Here is a 20,774-nt window from a genome sequence, read left to right as displayed (position 1 = left end):
CAGTAACTTATTTTTACTAATTACAGAAAGGGGGCAACAATAACTAGTTACATTTACTCAGTTACATTTTGAGTAACCTTCAGAAAAAAAACCTTTTAGTGGTATTTTTAATAATATATACTTCTACTTGAGTTATATTTATTTATTCATGTATTTATTTTTTATATAAGTACAATTTCTGGACCTGTAAACTACAGTATACGTTATTGTCATTGGAAGTACTTTATTATGATCCAATATACATATAGACACTCCCTTTAAGTATTAGTTTTATAAGTTTTAAACTGAGAAGTTCACTCGGAGAAGTGCTTCTTCTGCATCAATTTGTTATATTGTAATCGTACTATTAGCAATTTTATTTTCATTTTTAAAATACCAAAATCTGCACACAGCTTTATATTTTTGTCTGACATGACTTCATAATACAATATCAGATGTTATAATCTGTTACTCAGAAATTAAATAGATTTTTTTTATGATTTTGTATGTTTTTTTACTTTCACTTGAATAATTCCTTGGATGGTTTACTTTTTATTTGAGTGTGAATATGTTGTAGTGCTACTCTTGAGTACAACTTCTGAATAAGTTAACCACCCCTGTTCATAGATTGCTTTTTCTATCCTTTATTTTTATTTTACGTTATTCTTTAAATTGATTGTGCTTTCCAAATTTCTGATTAGCATCAGCAACAMCATGAACAAGATTGTTTAGTTAGTGGATGAGCATACATGTTCCAACTCAAAATAGACATTCCAGGAATGGACAAATTTATGAAAATAAAAACTTAACACATAAATATTAACACATAAAAACTGATACAAGTTTATTTTAATTTTAAGGGTGAGTGTTTACATGATCCATTGGGAAAAAAAGAGCCATATATTTATGCAGGGATCCATAAAGAAATACTCTTCAGATATACACATGTACAGCTTYTACATTTACAGCTTAAGAGAAGTGAAACATCCAAATGACTCTAGTTCAACATGCMACATAGTAAACAGAAACTAAACCTTGCTTATTGGTTGCACTACTACCTTTTTGATAAGGATGGTATATCAGTRAATCTCATTTTATTGTTTTAAGGAACCTTTGTAAAGTTATCAAGATAAAAAAWTTTTTTTGGAAGTTGTCAGCATAGATAATAAGCAAAATATTTATTTTGACTTTACAGTGTATTACAGAATGCATGTCAGTTGCTTTGGGAAATATATTACTGAATTATTCTCCCAAGAGACTTCAAGGATGGGTTTATATACTGTATATGTATATATATAAATCATTGAAGTAATTTCACTGAACTAAATATTTTTTACAGTATTGGAACTTGAACTGAAGAAAAGGTTTTAAGAAGTGGAGTATTTCCACCAGCTACATCAACTTGACTGGATGATGTTTTAAAGAAGCTAAATAAGTGTAACCCCATTTATAATGGCCACAATTTAACATATGCTCCCAGCTTGATCTGCCTGCCTTTTAACAAAAMTTGCTTCCWGAAAAGCTTAGCACAACACTMATGTATTTAGTGTTTGATGGTGTAAGTGAAGATACTCGACATCTCTTCACTTGGACTTATGGGATGATTMAAGTGTTCTGAGGTCATTTTTWAAAAATGTATTGTRCTTTGTTTACATAGGTTTTCATGTTGCAACAGATGACGCAAAAATGATTCGTTCTCAGGCTTCCAAGATAGACAAGGGAAAGTCAGGCTTGCAAGATAGTCATGTTTTTTTTCTTTCATGCTTCTATGAGAAACTTAATGTATGAATTTTTTTAGTTATAATGTTTTAGACTGTTACAAAACCAACTGATATGTGGTATTCTTCGTGTTTCTGGAAACTATAAGCAATACCATGCATTTTAAAATGCATGGTATTGCTTATAGACTTAATCATCATCTAATTAGTAGCATTGTCAGGGTGGTGGCATCATCATGCTGTTCTTCAGAATGGACAGCTGGTCGGGTGATTTGATAGGAAGATGGACGGAGCTAAATGCAGGTCAATCCTGTAAGAAAACTTGAAACTGGAGAGGAGATAAACTTTCCAGATGAACAACTCCCTAAACATACAGCCAGAACAGTAATGGTGTTAAGATCAATGTTTTCGAATAGACCAGTCCAAACCACTCTTATCTTTGGATGTTCAAAGCTGGTAGAGACATAACAAAAAGACATGCAGCTTGAACTGCAGAAACAGGAGGTTCTACAAACTAGTTTACCCGGTGGGACTGAATTCATATGCATGGCCTATTTGTTTTAGCTTTAAGAAACCCATCCTCTCTTTCCTCAAAACAATTGTGCACAAAAAAAATCCCAATACGTAACATTAAATTGTGTGGTTGTTACATGACAGTATTTGAATGGGCCAAAGAACACTCTTATGAAGCTCTTTATAATGCATAATTATTACATATGAGCTAAGCCAGAAAAAAAGCATGTCTATTTAACTACCTGTATTTTGTTTGTAAGTTTTGAGCTCAGTATTACCAGTTAGTCTCCGCCCCTCGTTTCTGTAGCTGTGTTGTTGGCCCAAAAACTTGAAGATACGACACGACCTGGTGAATTTTGGACTTCTGATTATTAAAAGTTTGAACTTTAAAAGGTACTGATATTCGCAAAAAGTTTATCTGCTCGGATGAGTTTTTTGTAACATGTTAGTGTAATGATAGATGGTTCCGTTTAGTCGTGCCCTGACTCTTCCCGCTATTTTACAGCTGAATTAGCCAAGCTAACCCTGTTAGCTGCTGAAAGTATAGTGAGGGTAGTGGGAAGAGGCCGCCCACCTTCCAGGCAAGCACTATTCGGGTAACTAGCACAGCCCTACCGACGGTGGGTAAACTCGGACTACCACAGACAGCTGGTGTTAGGCTTTTGTCGTTGTAGGACCACAGAAAGCAACGAAACGAAGCGCTAGCTGTTAGCCGAAGGTAAAGCTGAGCCGCCGCTGACCCCCTACAAACAGACAGTAGGTACACATCCCGAGAGGATTAAGCGAATTTGAGTTCATACTTCCGCATTTCATGACAAACCGCGCTTAATTTAATAAAATCGGTAACATCACGATGGATTTTAGGCAATAGTTTTCCTGTAAAAAAAAGCGGGCTGTGTTGTTGATCCGAGCGGCGGATCTCGGAAGTCTTGTAACGCTGTAAACCTTTAGCCAGGATTTCCGGCTCCTTTCCATTTGCCCTATGCTGTTTTGTTTCCGTTTATTCTATTTCCGTTTTAAAAGTTTTCTACATCCAGAGTTATAGTGTTGTTTAACGTAGCCGCGCTGAAGTTGTAACCCTTCCTGCCTTTTAAATTTATTTCAAACGTAGTTTAGCACTAGAGGCAGCGGAAGATGGACGGTTGTGTAATGGACTGCCTCGCCCCGCGCTGCTGTTTTGTAGCTAACTTGTCCAACACAGGCCTGCTCCATTGTTGCCACACGTGTAGCCTGCTGTCTGACATAGACTTTTGTACATCCATATTGCACTTAATTGGGATTAATAGTTATGTTTAGAGAGTGTTTTGTTGTTCGAGGCCTAACAGTTGGCCCTGAACCCCACAGCCTCGACCTCGCCTTGGCTAACGTTGGCCAGAAGTGAAGTGTCCCAGGCGGCCAATGAGGAGGCGAGACTCAGAGGCCCTTCTAGCAAGGAAAAACTTAGCTGCTCATATAATTATGTTGTTTACGTGAGAAAAGTTGAAGTTTAAGAGGTTGAGCTCTGTTTAAGCTGTCGGCTTATATATATCAAGTTCAACTAATGTTTTAATTAATCTTCCAAACCATTCATATTTTGTTAATTGTATTTAAATTGTATTCTACTCTATAGCTGCTTTTGCAGTAAGTTTGATTTCTCTATTCATGTATTTTGCCATGAGATAAAGTACAAATAAAATAAAGGCAAACAAATTAACAATCTCAGTACAATCTTGAATACCTGAGTTTTATTTATWAATTTTGAAGGAGCAAAAGGATATTCACTTTTCTTTTAGAAGCCTCTTAACTGTAAAATACATTTTCAAAGCCAATTCATCAGTTACCACTGATGAATGCATCAGAAGTGAAACATCCAAATGTCTCTAGTTCAATAYATCAGTTACCACTGATGAATGCATCAGTGGTAACTGATTAATGCATTCATCAGTGATTAGTGCATTTCCATAGGAGTGGTCACACAGGATGAAGACAGAGTTGAAGATTGGTTGTTATTGCAGTGACAAAAACAATACAATATTTTTTTTTACGTCTACATAGCATTGCATAAATTCTAAAATCAAAATTTTGTAAAAAACAAAAAAACTAATTAGTTTATTAGTAAACTGGTTAAGTTTAAGGTAAGGTCATTTTATTTATATAGCACATTTTCAGCAACAAGGCAATTCAAAGTGCTTAAAAAAGTTTACTTAAAAGGTAAACTTTATTACTGTATAATAAAATAATCTCTACATTTTGGTGTTTGTTATAGATTAGGTRTAAGTCTATGAGTGTTTCACAGCTTGATAGCTTCATAAATCTATTTAGGAAGCCTTGAATTTAATAATAGTTCTTTTTTTGTCTTAAAAAGTCTCAAATGAGCCCAGATTTGGTATTCAAAATCTTTAATTATATTTAATTGTAGACCATAAAATTCTACATTTGTACATTCTGTCCTTACTGTAACTTTTCTTCTTTTTTTTTTTTTTTTGAAAAATATATCAACATTAGTTTGTTCCACATGCTGTAATTGTGGCTAAGAAATTTGGCCGTCATTACTCTGACAAAACYTCAAAGTTCTTGATATAGGGCAATAAGCATTCTTGTTGGAAGGATATTAGGCTGTCTAATAAAACCCTGACAAATTACTTCTCCTAGATTTGGCGTTACATAGTTTCTACAGACAACCTCGCCCTTTCTCATAAAATATTGYATATTTTGGCTTGATTTCAGAGAGCAGTCTGGTAACATCCATTCACAACAGTCATTAAAAAAGTTGATGCACACAGTTTGAAGGCACTGAAGCTTCATCAATTATAAGTTATGGAGTCACATGCAATAGTGGAAAAGCAAACATCAGTGGATAAAGTTATATTTGCATTTTTAAAAATAACTTTWTCTTTTCAGCYAGCTTACCTCTTATGCAGAGCAATATGTGGAGGAGGGGCAGCACCTTATGTAGCATTAAACCAGAGAAAAGTCCCTGGTACTTTTCTCTCACCTCTTATTCAAATGTCTGCATGATGAAAGTTTTTGGTGGTTTKTAAATCTTGTTATACCTTAATACAATTAAACCCTCCAAGTTTCATAGATGTCCTTCTCAGAACTGGGTGCAATAACATCTAAAAGTATCGCCCTCAAATAATAAATTGCCAGTACCAGGATAGAGGGAGMGCTAATATGGGAACCACTAGGGGGCGCCATAGTTCAACATAAAGAATTGTTTCAARGTGAATCTAAATGATGTTGCTGAAAAATTGAATGCTAACAATTACTTATTGTTGTTTTCTAAAGTGGGTTTTGTCATAGTACTGAACATCTTTTTTGTTTAAATGTATGAATCAGTTGATTTTAAAATAAATTCTTGTGTAAAAAWCAACTTTGTGATAGTTGTTTTTCTTTTTACTTTTGATTTGGTCATTTTTGTGTTAAACCTTTAAGCAAAATGAATCTGAGTAAAACKTATTCTCTCTGTCTTCAAGGGACCTGTAACTCAAGATGTCTAAAAGCGAGACAGAAGAGTTGATAGAAATCGAGATTGATGAACGGGAGAAACAGGCTTGCCTAGAGGAAGGGTAAGCTAAAAGATCACTTAAACACTTAAGACACGTGCGGATCCTACATGTTTTCATTCTCATTGTCTTGCATTTGTAGCATTGAGGAGCAGACCATCACAGCGTCTGATTTGATTCAACAAGATATTGACATCAATGAGCCCATTGGCAATCTGAAGAAGCTTTTGGAGCCTCGCGTCCAATTCTGTCTGGATGGATTYGACATCTGCTTACAAGACATTCAGGTAAGATCGGTGTGGGATTAGATCATCTCATATTTTGAAGCAAATATTTTGTACTTATTTGTTATTTTTTTTTGTTTTTCAGCTTCACCCGGATCACAGCCTCTTCGATCAGGGGGTAAAGACGGACGGCACCGTGCAGCTCAGCCTGCAGATCATTGCCAAACCAGGTACCAGTTCAGCCAGAAGTGTTGAACACGATTGTCCTAAAAACCCAAATTTCACTCAATCATGTGTGGCGTTTGTCTTTGCCCAGGGGAGGAGAAGCTGAACATTCTGGAAATAGTGAAGCCTGTAGAAACGGTAGAAGTTGTGATTGACCCGGATGCGGCGGGAGAAGATGGGTCGTTGGTGGAGGAGGGACAGCTCATCGCAGTAGAGCGGTCCTCCCTGTCCGATGAGACGTCGGAGCAGGTGACGCGCTGGGCCGCCGCGTTGGAAGGTTACCGCAAGGAGCAGGTCCGGCTCGGAATACCGTACGGTGAGAAACGCCTTCGCCGAAACCTTTAATCTCACGAGCCGTGGCTGTAAGGATCCTAACCTCCTTGCTCTTCCTCAGATCCTTTGCTCTGGACAGCTGACCAGGTGATCCACTGGGCTGTGTGGGTCATGAAGGAATTCAACATCGACGAGATGGAGATCGGCAGCATCCACATCCCCGGCCGAGAGCTCTGCAGTTTCAACCAAGAGGAGTTCCTTCAGAAAGTGCCCAACGGAGAGATACTGTGGAGCCACCTGGAGCTGCTGCGCAAATGTACGTCACAACAAACCTCTGTTTGCTCTAGATACTGGAAAGGTCGTCTTTTGTTTGCYAAGTATTCGCYTCTATGGAGAGAGTAAATCTTTATATTTATCTCAGATGTGTTGGCCAGTCAGGACCAGTCGGGGGGGGACGCCACTGTCACTATAGATCAACGTAAGTGTTGCACGTGATCCAGTTACACTTACCTGAGTTTAGTTTGATGTGTGGGACTTACGTTAGCCTAGCACAGAAAAAAGTGACTCATAAATATATTAGCTGCAATGTGCCTGATCACTCGTTTGTCTTTGTAGCTGTTCAGATAATTCCAGCTCAAGTGAGCACGCCTACCGCTATAAAAGTACTCAAACACAACCGGGGCCCCAGAGCGCCCAGAATTTCAGGAGAGGAGCGCAGTTCCCCCGGCAACCGCACAGGTAACGCCTCACACAAACTTCAACATGTATATACTTTCATTTCCCATTGAGGAGTTATATCATTAAACTTAYACATTTCTAAATTACTGTACTACATCTACAGATGATACCATTRGTTGGGTTTATTATTGGCCCTCATATAGAAATGATTGTTGCTGAATTTGATTGTTGCTCATTTCAAAGACTGATTTCATTATTTGCTCTGTGATGGCCGCCCTGTCTCCACGGTTTCCAGGTAACAACGGTCAGATCCAGCTGTGGCAGTTCCTGCTGGAGCTTCTGACGGACAAAGATGCACGAGACTGCATCTCCTGGGTCGGGGAGGAGGGAGAGTTCAAGCTGAACCAGCCGGAGCTCGTGGCACAGAAATGGGGCCAACGCAAAAACAAGCCGACGATGAACTACGAGAAGCTCAGCAGAGCCCTGAGGTTTGTTTCTCCTCATTTATTTCATGTTTTTCTTTCTCATAAGCATTGGGTTATTTTAGATGCCTTTATCATTGAAGTTTAGGAACTTCCAGGATTTGAACTTTAACCTGGGTGTCAAATTGATGCAGAAGTATACGGCTTTTAAAAATAACTTTTTCATTAGAAACATTCCTGATTGACAGTGGTAAATTTATTGACCTCAAATTTGGGACTTCAAACATTCCTAAATATTTCCAGATTTTCATTTGATTTCATTAAGTTACGTCTTAAATTTGTAAATTAATTCATTGCTTCTTTCTTTGATTTATGTCAAATTTTTCTTAAGAAATGAATTGGCTGGATTATTTATCTCCACATGTGGTATTTATAGCAGTAATAAAACCTCTTGACATTTTATTAAGTTACACCCAGACACTTCAGTGTGTTGTATTTGTGTTTTATATGATAATAGTGCCTACTTGTGAATTTATTTATAAAATAAAGTTAAATTAAAGGTTAGGCATGCTAGTTTGATCTATGGGCCCTTTAGTCCGACACTCCTCAATAAAGTCCTGTGCAACCAGTTGTCTTGCTCGCACGTGACTTCACTATAAATCTACCTGTTCTGTGAAAGTCGAAGAGGTTCAGTAGAGGAAGTTCGTGAAGACCAAGAAACACAAGAGACGGGTCAGAGATGACRTAGTAGGGAGGTTTAAATGAAGGTTAATCCCACGGTTTGAATGATTCAATCCCTTGTGCAGGAATTAAAAGGGTTTTCCACAACTGTACCCTGAAGGTCTGGCAAAGACAGAATAAGTCATAGGAGCAGCCGAGAGACCTGCGGTGACTCAGGCAGGAGGGTCTACTGAGGGAACAGATTCTAATGATGCAATCCACAAATCTGAGCTTCATGCAAGAAAGGCCAGGGTTTTGCCTGAAACCATACAGAAAAAATAAAGAAGGTGCTCTTCTCATATGTGACTACAACGTTTGCATGAAAAGGTTATGTGTAGAGCTGCAACATGCAGATCTCCCCYTCCCCCCCACTGTGGCCCAAAAATGCTAAAGCACTATTTTCAAAAGTAAAGGTAATCAAAAATGTAGCAGTWTTTTCTCAAATAAGTTCTTCAATAATTAAACCTCAGGGTTGTAAAGGTTGCTGACTCGTGTTGAGGAAAGGACCTCTTGAACAGCGACCCATAATGCATCATGCTTTGAGGAAGCATTTTCTCCATCAAGGCCAGGCATGCTTAGATTAACGCTTACTTCTTCTGTTTACACTTCTGCGCAGGTGACAAAGCCTCGTAAAGCAGATCAAGATGGAGTCAGTAAATCTATTTATAATGCTTGGACTTGTTTAACCAGTTTACATTTTTCCTTTGAGTAAAAGTGAATCTTAAGGACCCGAGTGCTTGTGATCCAAGTATCAGCTGAAACTCCCACATGCATTAAGAAAACATCTTGGCACAGTTCACTGATTTTAGATAACAGGTCTTGACTTCAACAAAGTCAAACCCAGCTGCTAATAATTAACTAGCTTAAAAAAAAGAAGACAGTACTTGTTTTTTTTGTATTGGAGTGAAAACTTTTTCACTTCAATTGGCAGGAGTGTCTTTACTGTTTACATTGGGGTGAAGGTGTTATTGCTCCAGTGGACAAAGTCATGCACACAGTGCCTTAAAGCTGCAGAATGTAACTTTAATAAAAAGTTTTTTACTTTTTTAAACAGCTTTATGTATACTGTTGTGACAGTTTAAATAAAGCTCCACTTCCTATCACTACTTTTGCAAACTGCAGAAATGCTCAATTTACAGTCAAAAACAACCAATCAAGAGCCAGAAGGGAAATTTTAGCGCTCTCAATCACACATGTGTTCAAGCTGCTAAATGTGCTAATGGCGGAGAAACAGATTGCCGTTCCAGAAAACCGCTTGGTCGTCGTCATCGGTGTCCACGCTTACTAGCATGGGCATTAATGTCAGGAACTAGCTGTAGCTTAGCAGAGAGCAAGGAGGACAGTGTGAGCGGTGTGTACAGGAGGGTGATTAACAGCGCTAAGACCCTCCTTCTGGTTCTGATAGKTTGTTTCTGACCACGCTGTGTATTTCTGCAGGTAGCAATGGGAGAAAGCTGAGGAGCTCGATTTTGGGGGGTTTTCCCCACAGATTATCTGTCTTATAACAATTATGTAAAACATTTTTTTTTTTTTAAATAAGTTGTATACTGCAGCTTTAAAACTGGAGTGGAGATGCACAGCGTGTTTTTTTTATTTTTTTTTACTAATTATCAACTTTGCCTGTTGCGGTTCAGGTACTACTACGACGGGGACATGATCAGCAAAGTGCAGGGCAAGCGCTTCGTCTACAAGTTTGTGTGCGACCTGAGGACTCTGATTGGCTATAGCGCCGCCGAGCTCAACAGCCTGGTGACGGAGTGCGAGCAGAAGAAACTGGCTCGCATTCAGATGCACGGCCTCGGACAGCCCATCACCACAGTAACGCTGGCCACCACACTGGACAAGGACAGCTGAAGGAGGCCGCGGCRCTGGCTGGAAATCATGCGTCCCTTTAGACACAAAGCTGATCCCCGATCTGTGTGAGGATTAAAAAAAAAAAAAACTTTGTTGTATACACAGTTAAATTCAGCTTAGACTGAGGCAGGTGTTTTTTTTTAGCTTTTCACTAACTCTACCCAACAGAGGCGAGCTCAGGATGAGGAAAGAATGTGTTTATAAATACAGATTGTCGTGTGCATGGCTGAGTGACTGAAACTGCTATTAGAGGCTCGGTGTTGTGCGCTCCTTGTCTGTAACCCACTGTATATACAAATATGTCATGTTTTTTTGATAGCCACGAAGGCAAGTGTATTTTCATAAGACCCATTTTGTATTTTATTTAGTGCGTTTCCCTGAAGTGCTGGACCCTTTTGTGTCCACTTTGGGGGAATAAAGTGACAAACATTTTCTATCAACGTTGTGTGAACTGTAAATCTTTTCCAGATAATCCCACCCCCAGTTATGCCCCACAGAAGAAAAAAAAAACAGCCACAGTCATATGTACATTCAAAATTTATTTATGGAATGGGGGAGTGTAGAAAGCTTTTCTGACTTTAAGCAAATGTTTCAAACCWCACACAAAAGGAAGGTCACCAAACCAATGAAGGGGGGGGAGAAAGCATTTAATTAAACATTCACCTGATTTAAGAGCTTCAGTTGGTGTCTGTACATTTGCAGAGGTGATATGTGTTGTATTTTTATAATAATGCAATATATGCATGTCACATTCATGGTAACTATTATAATAACTTAAGGGGAGTTGAACACGTCTCTCGCTTCGAGGAGCATTACAACAGATATGCAAGGAAAGAAACGTTACAGCACTGTACATGTATACACAGCAGATGTAGAAAAATAGAAAGGGTTGATTTGGTGAAGGAATGTTTGTGGTGTAAATACAGAACCGTCTGGAGAACATCTGAGCACTTTCCAGTAAGTACTGCCCTCGCTAATGTCTGATTAACAACTCCTGCTCTGTACAATATTGCTGCCAGATCTGAAACAAAAAGGGTCGATGTGAGGAGTTGGGGGGATTTTTAGACGAGGACAAAAGAGCAGACAACTGGAAACCCATCACTTCAGCGGCTCAACAAACCCAGATGCTCCGTCGGCCAAGTATTTACAATCAAGATATTAGTTAAATCAGGAATGATATGCTTTACTAAAAACAAAAACAGCTTTCTAAAGCTTAACATGAAAGGGGGACAGCTCAGGATCCAGAAGCGAGGTTCTGTTCGAGGTTCGAAGCAGTTACTATCTTACAGTTTTTACTGTTTGTGTCTTCATTTAGTATCAATCCAGGTGATTTGATCCTCGAGGCTTAAAGCAACTCCAAAACTTTAAAAAACATCAACAGCATAAGAAAAATAGTGCAAAATGCTGATTTTTAAACTGCCTCACTTGTCTGACCAGGAAAGCTTTTACACGTTCCACTCTCAGCGCGCGTTTCACACAGGAAGGTCATCGGTGGCGCACCGCCTCCAATATCCATCTCTGAGGTAAATGATCAATCGCTTTTGTAGAAATACCCACTGACTGCAAATGTGACTATGGCTCAAATATGTACAGTATAAATAAATAATAGTCAAATACATGATTTTCTCACAGCAGGTTTAAAAGCATAGAAACATATTTTTACTGTTGAATTAAATTGTAATTTTTACCCTCCTAATATTACAGATGCAGAGCTGCAAGAGGTCCTGCAACACATAAGCAGCTCAGAGTTTCTCCTTGCTGCTGTGCCTGAAGCTTTGCTCATATTAAGTCAATTTAAAGAGTAAAACTTGATATTTTCACATGCTTTTTATTGAGATTTCTTCTGAGACCTTTGCTGTGCGTGCAACGATGCTCGCACGACTCACACGCAGCATGGCGGGTTAGAGCGAGGTGAACACTAAATTATCCGCAGCAGGCAAGATACTAACTGCTTACGCTCTTTCCACAGAACCTCGTTGTAAAATCCTGGACCACCCCTTCAATCTTCGTTCTAAAACAAAAGAAGAGATCACAAAGTGCGGCGACAGTCGGCATCAAAATTAACGCTATTCATATTTGGTGATAACAGCCAGGCTTCGGAAATGACGAGTGCATAGAAACGCAAACAGTAACACGATCTTCTTCCTTTCAGATTCTAGTAGATTTCATATTTCACACGAGGAGAGAGCATTTGGCCCATGCAGCTAACGCAACAGTGAAGCATGGAGATGAGCGGATTTCAATTAAAGCGAGTCTGTGCGACGACAAAGCAGAACATATTCTCAATACTTTTTTTTTTTTTTTTTCCTCCTTCATATCACGAGATCACAAAGTTGACACTGGAAATATACAATCCTGCTAAAATATCTAAGAGGGAGGTCCGCTCTCAGGACGTCCGCATACTTCGATAAATGCCATGCACTACATATACTTACAGCTAATCTCTGGCTTATTATATTACACATGAAAAAAAACAAACAAAACATTAAATATCATCAGCTTTTAATATATTTTGATTGAGGATATATTTTTTTCTTTGTTTTCTGCTTTTTATGTAAAACCTACCTGAAACACTTCAGTCGTGCGGCGAGGAGCTCTAAGAGCCCCGTCCTGTTATCTGAGGGCAGATGATGATGTCATATAAACACAAAGGTGTTTCCTGTACAAACACCACGAGGAGTTGTGATTGGCTGAAACGTGCAGGTAAACCAGGGTACCTTTGTCTGCTTGAGGGATGGGAGGGTGGGGGGGAGGCTTTTTAGCTCTTTACAATCAAGCAAGAACAAAAAAAAAAAAGATTAAAAAGATATTCGTTCCATGCCAGCATCCTTTGGCCCAAACCCCTGACTGAGACATGCAAAAGATTGATCTTTTCTGTTCAAATCGTTAAAAACCAGCTTTGACCAGCCGCCCTCGTGGTCCCTGCAGGGGCTGAGGGCAAGGGATCAGAATGGAAGAGAGCGCGACGGTGACCGTGTGGAGCCGGGCGGGGCACACCTGAAGGACACGTCAGCCAGCGGTCCTTCAGTTCTGCATCTGCTCGAAGAATTTGTAGGTCGGGTTCTCGTAGCCGTTCTGCTGCATCTTGGCCAGATGACGCTCCTCGGGAGTCACTGCTGCGTCCACCTTCAACAAACAAATAAAATAAAATAAAATAAAATAAATAAATAAATAAATAAATAAATAAATAAATAAATAAATAAATAAATAAATCACGGGGGAAGAAAGGGAGATTATGAAGAAGGAAGTTTATAGAGTATCACATCATGTAGGTTTTAGCCTTTTACCTCGATTACGCCGTGATGGATGGAGGTGTATTGCTTCTTTCTCAGCATCACCAAAGTAATGACGATGACTGTCGCTATGACGACCCCTCCAACCATAAGCCCGATGATGGCGCCCTTGTTGGACCCCACGTCCTCAGCAAAAAACACCTGCAGATGAGACGCGTCGGTCAGGACTATATATCAGTACAATAAAAGGGACTAAATGCTATAAACATACTTAATTTTGCAGCATTTAAACAGCTTTCTTGTATCTGGTAAAGTGACATTTAAAAAGTCTTTACAGTATGGATGCATTGTTGCAATTTTTGCTATCATAGGATATATAAAAGCTTTTGCCAAAAGGTAAAGATTTTTTTAAATAACAATAGTTTCTACCCATTTTCTCATTTCTTTGGTATAATTTTTCAGAGAGCTCAGTTTTTCCAGCCCCTTTCCAAAGTACATGTACAAAAGCTTCACTGAATTTATGATGGATGGATCTGGCAGAGCACAAAAGAGAGAAAAAAGTCTGGAAATCTGAATGTGTCCACTTTAGGTTTTGTTTATTTTTAAATTTTAATCCAGACCAGGAAGAGACTCAGTCCGGGTTCCAGACTGCGTCTGAACCCTGTTCTAAACTACTCTGGGAGGAGGGAATGACCCGCTTGGCGATCTCTACCAGTTTTTGATGGTAAACCTCGTATCCAGCGCTCTGCCTCTCTTCGGTGTCCATCCGCACCTCTGGCATCTCTTCTGGCTTCAAGGCAGAAACTGAAATCAGACAAATCAACTTMATTTGAAAACAGAAAGTTTCACTAGAAGTGCTTTGTCACACACCTGCTTACAGAAAAAAGAAACCCACAAGGCAACAACATAATGATTGACAAGACTGGTTTTATAGCTTGAAAGGGACAAAAAAATCCCTACAAGCCCAGCAGTTAAATGTTTTCGATTCTTAAGATATGAAAGCAGTAAGGAAAACACGAGCAGGTACTTTCCTGGACAAACAATGCGATGAATTTGATAGGCTGAAATATGCACATAAATATGAGTCCTTTGTCCGACCGTTCTGAGTGGAAACTATCTTCAAACAAATTAAAAAGGATCAGAAAGACTTGACTCCAAGCCAGTTGCATTTCTTTTGTACTTATTATGTYTAGTATAAACACGGTGAGAAACAGAGAGAGAAAGTAAAATCCAATCTCAGTTTTTATTCAGGAAACTACAGACAATGGGCCTTTTTAACTATAAAATGCTTCTTTATGCCTGCACATCGTAGTCAGCAGCATTTTACAGCTAAAAAARAAAAAAGAAAAAAAGAAAAACACTTTAGTTATGCAACATGTTCCATGATGAAGTTAGTGAAATCAGGGTGTGGAGTTTAGTAAACTGTAAAGGTTTACTGCACTGTAAACTATTGCACCTGCAGATAAGGCTTATATATATATATATAGATTTATTTTCAGTTTTGAGAAAATATGACCTTGAGATTCATGTTGGTACCAGAATAAAAAAACAAAAAGAGTCCATAAAATGAGAATTACCCGTATCTGTGCGAAGTAAAACAGCTGTTCATCAAAAAGTTGTTGAGATATTTTAGTTCAGAACAGGTGAACAAATCCCTAAAATAATGATTGGTAAAACATTTACGTGTKTTGAACTTTTTTATTTATTTATTGTAATTAAAAAGGGTGTTGCAAACACAGATACATACCAGGTCGTGTCGGGAGTCCTCTGTCTGGATTGGGACGAGCATCGACAGGCTCAACTGCAGAGAAAAACAGCAAAAAAAAAAAACAACGTTGAATAGGACTAAACTGAACTCCTGATAGCGGTTGTGGGTTCTCTACTGTCTGTGACTTTATTCAAGTTGCACCCTCAGGGAATCATGTGGTTTGTAACAATTACAACCTTCTTTTTATGTATGCGACTTGCAACTCTAAATTACAGGCGCTTTGTGTGATACGTTGAGCTAACGAATCTGGGTTTTCCATAATAAACAAAAAGTTTTACAAAGACACTGAAAGCAAAAGAGGGACGGCGTTGGCGATGGCCGCTCAGACAGTCGTTTGTGTGGGAGAGAGCTGCTGAGACAAGTAATGACACCTAAAGTTCAACTATCTGAGCTAACACCCGAGCAGGTCATGTAATACTAATAAAATGTAGCTGCTTTTCAAAGATACTTAATTTAACCCTTGTGTTTACAAATAGGGTCCAACTGACCCCACACCAGTATCACTTGTATAATTTGCCTCAGTCCTTGCAAGCACAAGGGTTGAAGTACCGTATTTTCCGGACTATAAGGCGCACCTAAAAGCCTTAAATTTTCTCAAAAATCAGCAGTGCGYCTTATAATCCGGAAAATACGGTRGTCCAATTGGGACAAGTGCTTACTGTTAAAGATYGGCTTCAGGGACACAGGAAACCTGTTAAGTACATTTAATCCAATCTATTTATTTATTTTTATTAAAGAGGTTCACCGTTCACAGATTTTACGTCAACTAGACCCCTTTACGTTAAGCATTACCGTGGTTCTCAGTGTTTGGCTGGTTGAAGCTCTCCGGGTGAATGAAGCCCAGTCCGTCCAGGCCGGGTTCCATGGGAGCAGAGCTGTAGGCCTGATCTGGCATCAGCGCGTCGTTGCCATAGCTCACCCTGCCGTCCACCTGCAAACRCAGAGGGACGTTGATCAGGACGCGTCAGAGTGAAAGGCTTTCCAAATCTGATGAGTTGTCCCCAGAAAGACCRAGTCACAAGACTCAGTCGATGGCCTTAAAGAGCCAAAATTACACAAAAACACTGAATAAATTCTCCTAAATATGTGATCCCCACAGTCTGACAGATTTGTTTGGAGCTCAGCTTTTGTTTTTTTGCGCACCCACCGCGTCAGCATTTTAAGTTTCCTTGTGCTTCGTGACTTTGTCCCAACTGTCATATTGTTTGGCTTTAACGCTATTTATACATGCAGGAGGCATATGCGAGTGGGAGCAGCCTGACTCACCCGCCCGTCGCTCTGCAGGGAAGAGACTTGCTGAGACAGCTCAGACTGGACTCTCTGCACTATAATCGCTGGAAGGGAAAGAAACAAAGTGAGCGTGGAAGGCAGAGACGGTRGGAATGGATAAGTGAGTAAAAGCAGCTAGCCCAGTTAGCATGAGGTGCCATGCTAACTGAACTGAACTTGCCTTACAGCAGGCGATAGGATGTAAAATGACCTCAATTCTGATTCTTTCATCCTGACCATTTGTCAATGTAATATCAATATTTTAAAAGATATAATGTCTTATTGTTGCTGTAGKGTTAGGATGACCTCTTTGCTCTCCAAAGAAAACTTCTAATAAATTWGTAATAGCAATGGGAATCTAACATTGGATTTATTCTCTGTCCTTACCAAATCTCCCACACGCGTCACATATAGCGCGCCTGATTCATCCACCGCCTCAAACTTTCACAAACCTCCTCGCAAAGTGACTAATCCATCCATGTGGAGCACAGTGGTGTCTCAATGTCTTTTTGCGGCAAGTTAATCACATACTGTTGCACAATTTTAACACAGTTGAACTCTTAAATTATATGACTGCCAGTTCACTATTATTATATTGGACTCCAGTTGATTAAGCACAGGGAAMCAGCATAACCCTGTATCAGTGAGAGCAGAATTTGTTTTTTTTCTGGTTGTACAGCGAAAAGATAATGTTGTGTAAGTTGGCACCTAATCACTTCCGAATCAGATAAACTGCCTCGATTAAACTTTGTTTTTACATCTTATTGCAACCACAATGTGACAACGTGGCTAAAACCAGAGTCAATATATCTGTAGCTTGTTGGTCATTTTGCGTTTATCTCGACTGGCTTCACTCATCTGGAGGCTGATTTCTTCCTCCCAAATTAGCTCAAACTCGGTGAGACTGGATGGAGAAACTCTGAGCACTGGCACAGATTTTGAATTGGTTTTGAGGGCTGGGCTTTGTCTATGCCAGGGGTGTCAAACTCCAGTCCTCAAGGGCCACTGTCTTGTAGTTTTTAGATGTTCCACAGGTACAAAACACTGGAATGAAATGGCTTAATTACCTCCACCTTGTGTAGATCAGTTCTCCAGAGCCTTGCTAATGACCTAATTATTCTATTCAGGTGTGGTGCAGCAAAGGCACATCTAAAAGTTGGCAGGGCAGAGGCCCTCCAGGACTGGAGTTTGACACCGGTGATCTAGACCATTTGAACACAAGAATGCGTTGATCTTATCCATTCAGTTCTATTGTAGTGCTGACTGTCTGTTTACAGGTTATTATCCAGCTGGAAACTGAACCTGACCGGCTTCAATTTCCCTGTAGAAGAAATCTTCTCCATAACACAATGCTGCCACCACTGTGTTTCATGGTTCAGTATTTTGAACAGAGGCAAAAAAACAATGTTAATGTTGGTCTCTTATGAGCAGAGCAGCCTTTGGTTTGTGGTGTTTCCTTCAAACAGAGAAGGAAAGCCTTTTCATAAAAGCCTGATTTGTGGTCTGTATGACGTACATTTGTCCAGTTGAGCTGTGGATGTCTACAGCATGTCATGTCTCGGTGCGTTGACAGTGATGCAGTAGTTTTAGCGTTTTCTGATTATGGACTGTGAGATTTTTATTTGTAAAAACCTTTAAAAAAGCAGGTATCTAATCCACAGCTACTTCCTACTTTGAGTTTCTATCACCTGAAATCGGTCTAACAACCTCCTCGTGATATCTAGATTTCCACTGATTTAAAACAAAGCTAAGTCATCAAATCTCCGCTGACTGCAATAAGACTTTTTTTTTTTTGCTTGCTTGGGATTAGCGTCATGTCAAACCAAAAGAAGAGTAGTTTTAGGATAAGGCTTGTATGCCGTTTTGGATCACAGCTAATTACTGCAAACAGTCAGAAAAAAAATATAAAAATGTGCTCTCCAAACAAATCTCTTTAAGTGCAGAGGATTTGTGTGACAAAGTGGGTCCAAGCACCGTCATTAGGAACACTTACCAACTTGTTTTTGGATCTCAGTGGCCACACTGGGCACCTTGTAGAGCAGACCTACAGACTGATTCATCCTCTCATCAATCACACGAAGGTGAGTCAGAACCTAAAGGTCAAGAGGTGAAAAGAGAGGTCAGAGTCAAAACTCTTGAGAGTAAAGATGTCCTATCTTTACTTAGTGGTTGTGGTGTATAGGTTTCAGCACCTGAGGGCGGATCTGAGCGGCCTTCTTGGGGTCGACGGTGCGGACGTGTTCGTAGTGTTTCAGTGTGTGCTGCCTGTCCTTCTGTTCTGCACGGACGTACTTCTTCAGCAGGCTCAGCACCTGCCGGGGCTGTCGGTGACACCAGCTATTAAACATGTTCGTGTTTCATGCCAATTCTTGATTATTAGGGTACAAACGGGAACTCTACACTCGGATGCAGTGTCTTTTAAAAAGCATTCACATTCCTGATACTTTTACACATATTGTCACATTACAACCACAAACCTCAGTTCATTTAATTGGGATTTTATGAAATAAAAGCGAGTGACGATACATAATTGGACATACAGTCTTAGTTGCAACAAATGGAAACCTAAACAGGTTTAGCAGACGCATTCCCTGTCTCTGCTAAAAAGAAATGTTCCCACAGCATAATGCTGTCACCACCATGTGTCTCTGTGGGGATGGTGTGTCTGGGCGATAACCTATCTTTACTTTCAGTCACACAGAATGATTTGCTTGTAAACTATGATATTTCATTTTTGGCCTCATCTAACCTGAGCATCTTCTTCCACTCCAAGAGTACACAAATGCACGCCACACTTTTGAGATATCCACTTTCTTTTTACTACTGCAGTGATGCACGACATTTGTTTTGGTCCATCAAACAAATGCCTAATAAAGCATGCGGAAGTTTGTGGTTGTGAGATGAGACGACCACRCGTGATTACATTTACAGTCAGGTGTAATTGAAATGTGGTTCTGTAGGTGTTGTGTGATCGTGCAGAAGTACCCGAGGAGGATTAGTCTGAAGGGCGCTGAGATAATTTTCCAGAGCCAGACGCCTGCGGCTGTTGAGCAGGGCCTCCACCCGGGCCATGTGCGTCTCCACCAGCTGCTGCCGCTCCTCTGCAGCCTCTTGCTCCAGGGCTTCCACCTTCTCCTGGAAGTGCTGCGTGCATGAAACGTTTCAGAAACYCAGTCARTTGGTGTCAGGGTTTCTGCAGGTTTCACCCACTCAAATTTAAGTGGCTTTAAGATCTTTTTAAGACCATTATGAATTGAATTTAAGACCTATACCTCCACAGAAATGAASAGATTTTGTCCAGCTAACTGGCGATAAATTTGCACTGACCCATGATAGATGCAAAAGGGCTAGGTAGCTAGTAAGGGTATATTAGCAGACAGTAAGTGGTCGCTTAAATTGCATTGAGTCACAGGAAGTAAGGGTCCACCGATAAATTGGCCAAGGTTTAGTTAATTTTGGGGGATCGGTGATCGGCCGATAATTATATATGAAGCCGATCTGATCCATCGATCTAATCTATCTCAACAAAGGTCTAACATGTTTTGTTCTACCGTGAGAAAAGTTTTGACTGCCTGTTGACAACTCAGTGGCTTTCTTTCTATGTTTAGCAACATTTCAGACAAAAACATCAGTATTGGCCAAAATCGGAATCGGCAGGTCAGGCTTTTTAAAGATCAGTAAGTAATCTGCAAGAAAACTACAATCGGTTTACCGATTTTGCCTGACAAAAAAAGCCCCACAACACACACAAAGAAATGTTTTAAACAAGTTTAAAACATTTTAAAGCTTTCATTTTGGATACTTTAATTTAAGACTTTAAAGGACGCATGGACAGTTTGGTGTGATGCCAGAAAGATGTACATTTTTATACTGGGAAAAAAAATCCCCTTTAAAGTTTCAATGAGAATGGCCTCTTAGAGTCCATTTCACTTCAAGTGACTGCAACTTTGCTTTCATTTCACGAAAACAAACACTTGAGTCCCACCTGAATTACAGCTTTCTTATCCGAACGAGGAAGGTTCTTCACTTGTCTCTCCGCCTCCTCCCACTCCCTCATCAACTGAGAATCAAAAGACTTATGATTACATTCCTTGGCACCGGAACGATCCATGTGTGGGTGTTTCGGATGTGAAGTCACGCACCTGAGACATTTTTTCACGGTGTTTGGCCTCAAGGCTTTCTTTGGCTTTTCGGAAATCCGTGTGCTCGTTGTCATCCCCGGGCGATTCGAGGTACTGATCCACCGCATCCGGAGGACTGGGCGCTATGGTGGGCACTGAAAGGGGGAGGGGGGGAAATGAGAGGAATGAATCCAGAGCGGACTGTGTACTGTATACAAAAGATGGTGCGGGAAGTCAGTGAAGACATAATTTGTCTTCACTGATAAGCAGTTAGTCACATAAAAGCAGTTAT

General features: G+C 39.9%; 2 protein-coding genes across 5 annotated transcripts in view; one reads left to right on the top strand and one right to left on the bottom strand.

Annotated features, from left to right (window-relative positions):
- Positions 1-844: 844 nt before the first annotated feature.
- On the top strand, positions 845-12,470 carry gabpa (GA binding protein transcription factor subunit alpha). Of its 3 annotated transcripts, none has more exons than XM_008401731.2 (10): positions 845-2,603; positions 5,666-5,758; positions 5,838-5,982; positions 6,065-6,149; positions 6,236-6,460; positions 6,539-6,733; positions 6,839-6,895; positions 7,033-7,155; positions 7,391-7,583; positions 9,872-12,470. In XM_008401731.2, the coding sequence occupies exons 2-10, from the start codon at positions 5,682-5,684 to the stop codon at positions 10,089-10,091; spliced, it is 1,320 nt and encodes a 439-aa protein (XP_008399953.1). In that variant the 5' UTR covers positions 845-2,603; positions 5,666-5,681; the 3' UTR covers positions 10,092-12,470. The 3 variants fall into 3 exon arrangements, with proteins under 3 accessions (XP_008399953.1, XP_008399970.1, XP_008399962.1); XM_008401748.2 differs by lacking the exon at positions 845-2,603 and adding an exon at positions 2,620-2,928; XM_008401740.2 differs by lacking the exon at positions 845-2,603 and adding an exon at positions 2,620-2,966.
- appb (amyloid beta (A4) precursor protein b) overlaps positions 10,618-20,774 on the bottom strand; it is a 37,570-nt gene continuing 27,413 nt past the window's right edge. For both annotated transcript variants that reach the window (XM_008401700.2, XM_008401719.2), the window contains 11 exons: positions 20,504-20,637; positions 20,347-20,421; positions 19,347-19,505; positions 18,554-18,682; positions 18,355-18,454; positions 16,359-16,426; positions 15,885-16,023; positions 15,072-15,125; positions 14,037-14,128; positions 13,379-13,525; positions 10,618-13,217 (listed from right to left, as the gene is read on the bottom strand). In XM_008401700.2, the coding sequence (XP_008399922.1) occupies positions 13,116-13,217; positions 13,379-13,525; positions 14,037-14,128; positions 15,072-15,125; positions 15,885-16,023; positions 16,359-16,426; positions 18,355-18,454; positions 18,554-18,682; positions 19,347-19,505; positions 20,347-20,421; positions 20,504-20,637 (1,199 nt within the window). In that variant the 3' untranslated portion in view covers positions 10,618-13,115. The remainder of the gene's footprint in view (positions 13,218-13,378; positions 13,526-14,036; positions 14,129-15,071; positions 15,126-15,884; positions 16,024-16,358; positions 16,427-18,354; positions 18,455-18,553; positions 18,683-19,346; positions 19,506-20,346; positions 20,422-20,503; positions 20,638-20,774) is intronic.

Source organism: Poecilia reticulata, linkage group LG2, assembly GCF_000633615.1.
Source record: "Poecilia reticulata strain Guanapo linkage group LG2, Guppy_female_1.0+MT, whole genome shotgun sequence".
NCBI classification, from domain to species: domain Eukaryota; kingdom Metazoa; phylum Chordata; class Actinopteri; order Cyprinodontiformes; family Poeciliidae; genus Poecilia; species Poecilia reticulata.
Note: the sequence above shows the minus strand (reverse complement) of the source record. Positions and strands in the feature narration are given on the sequence as shown.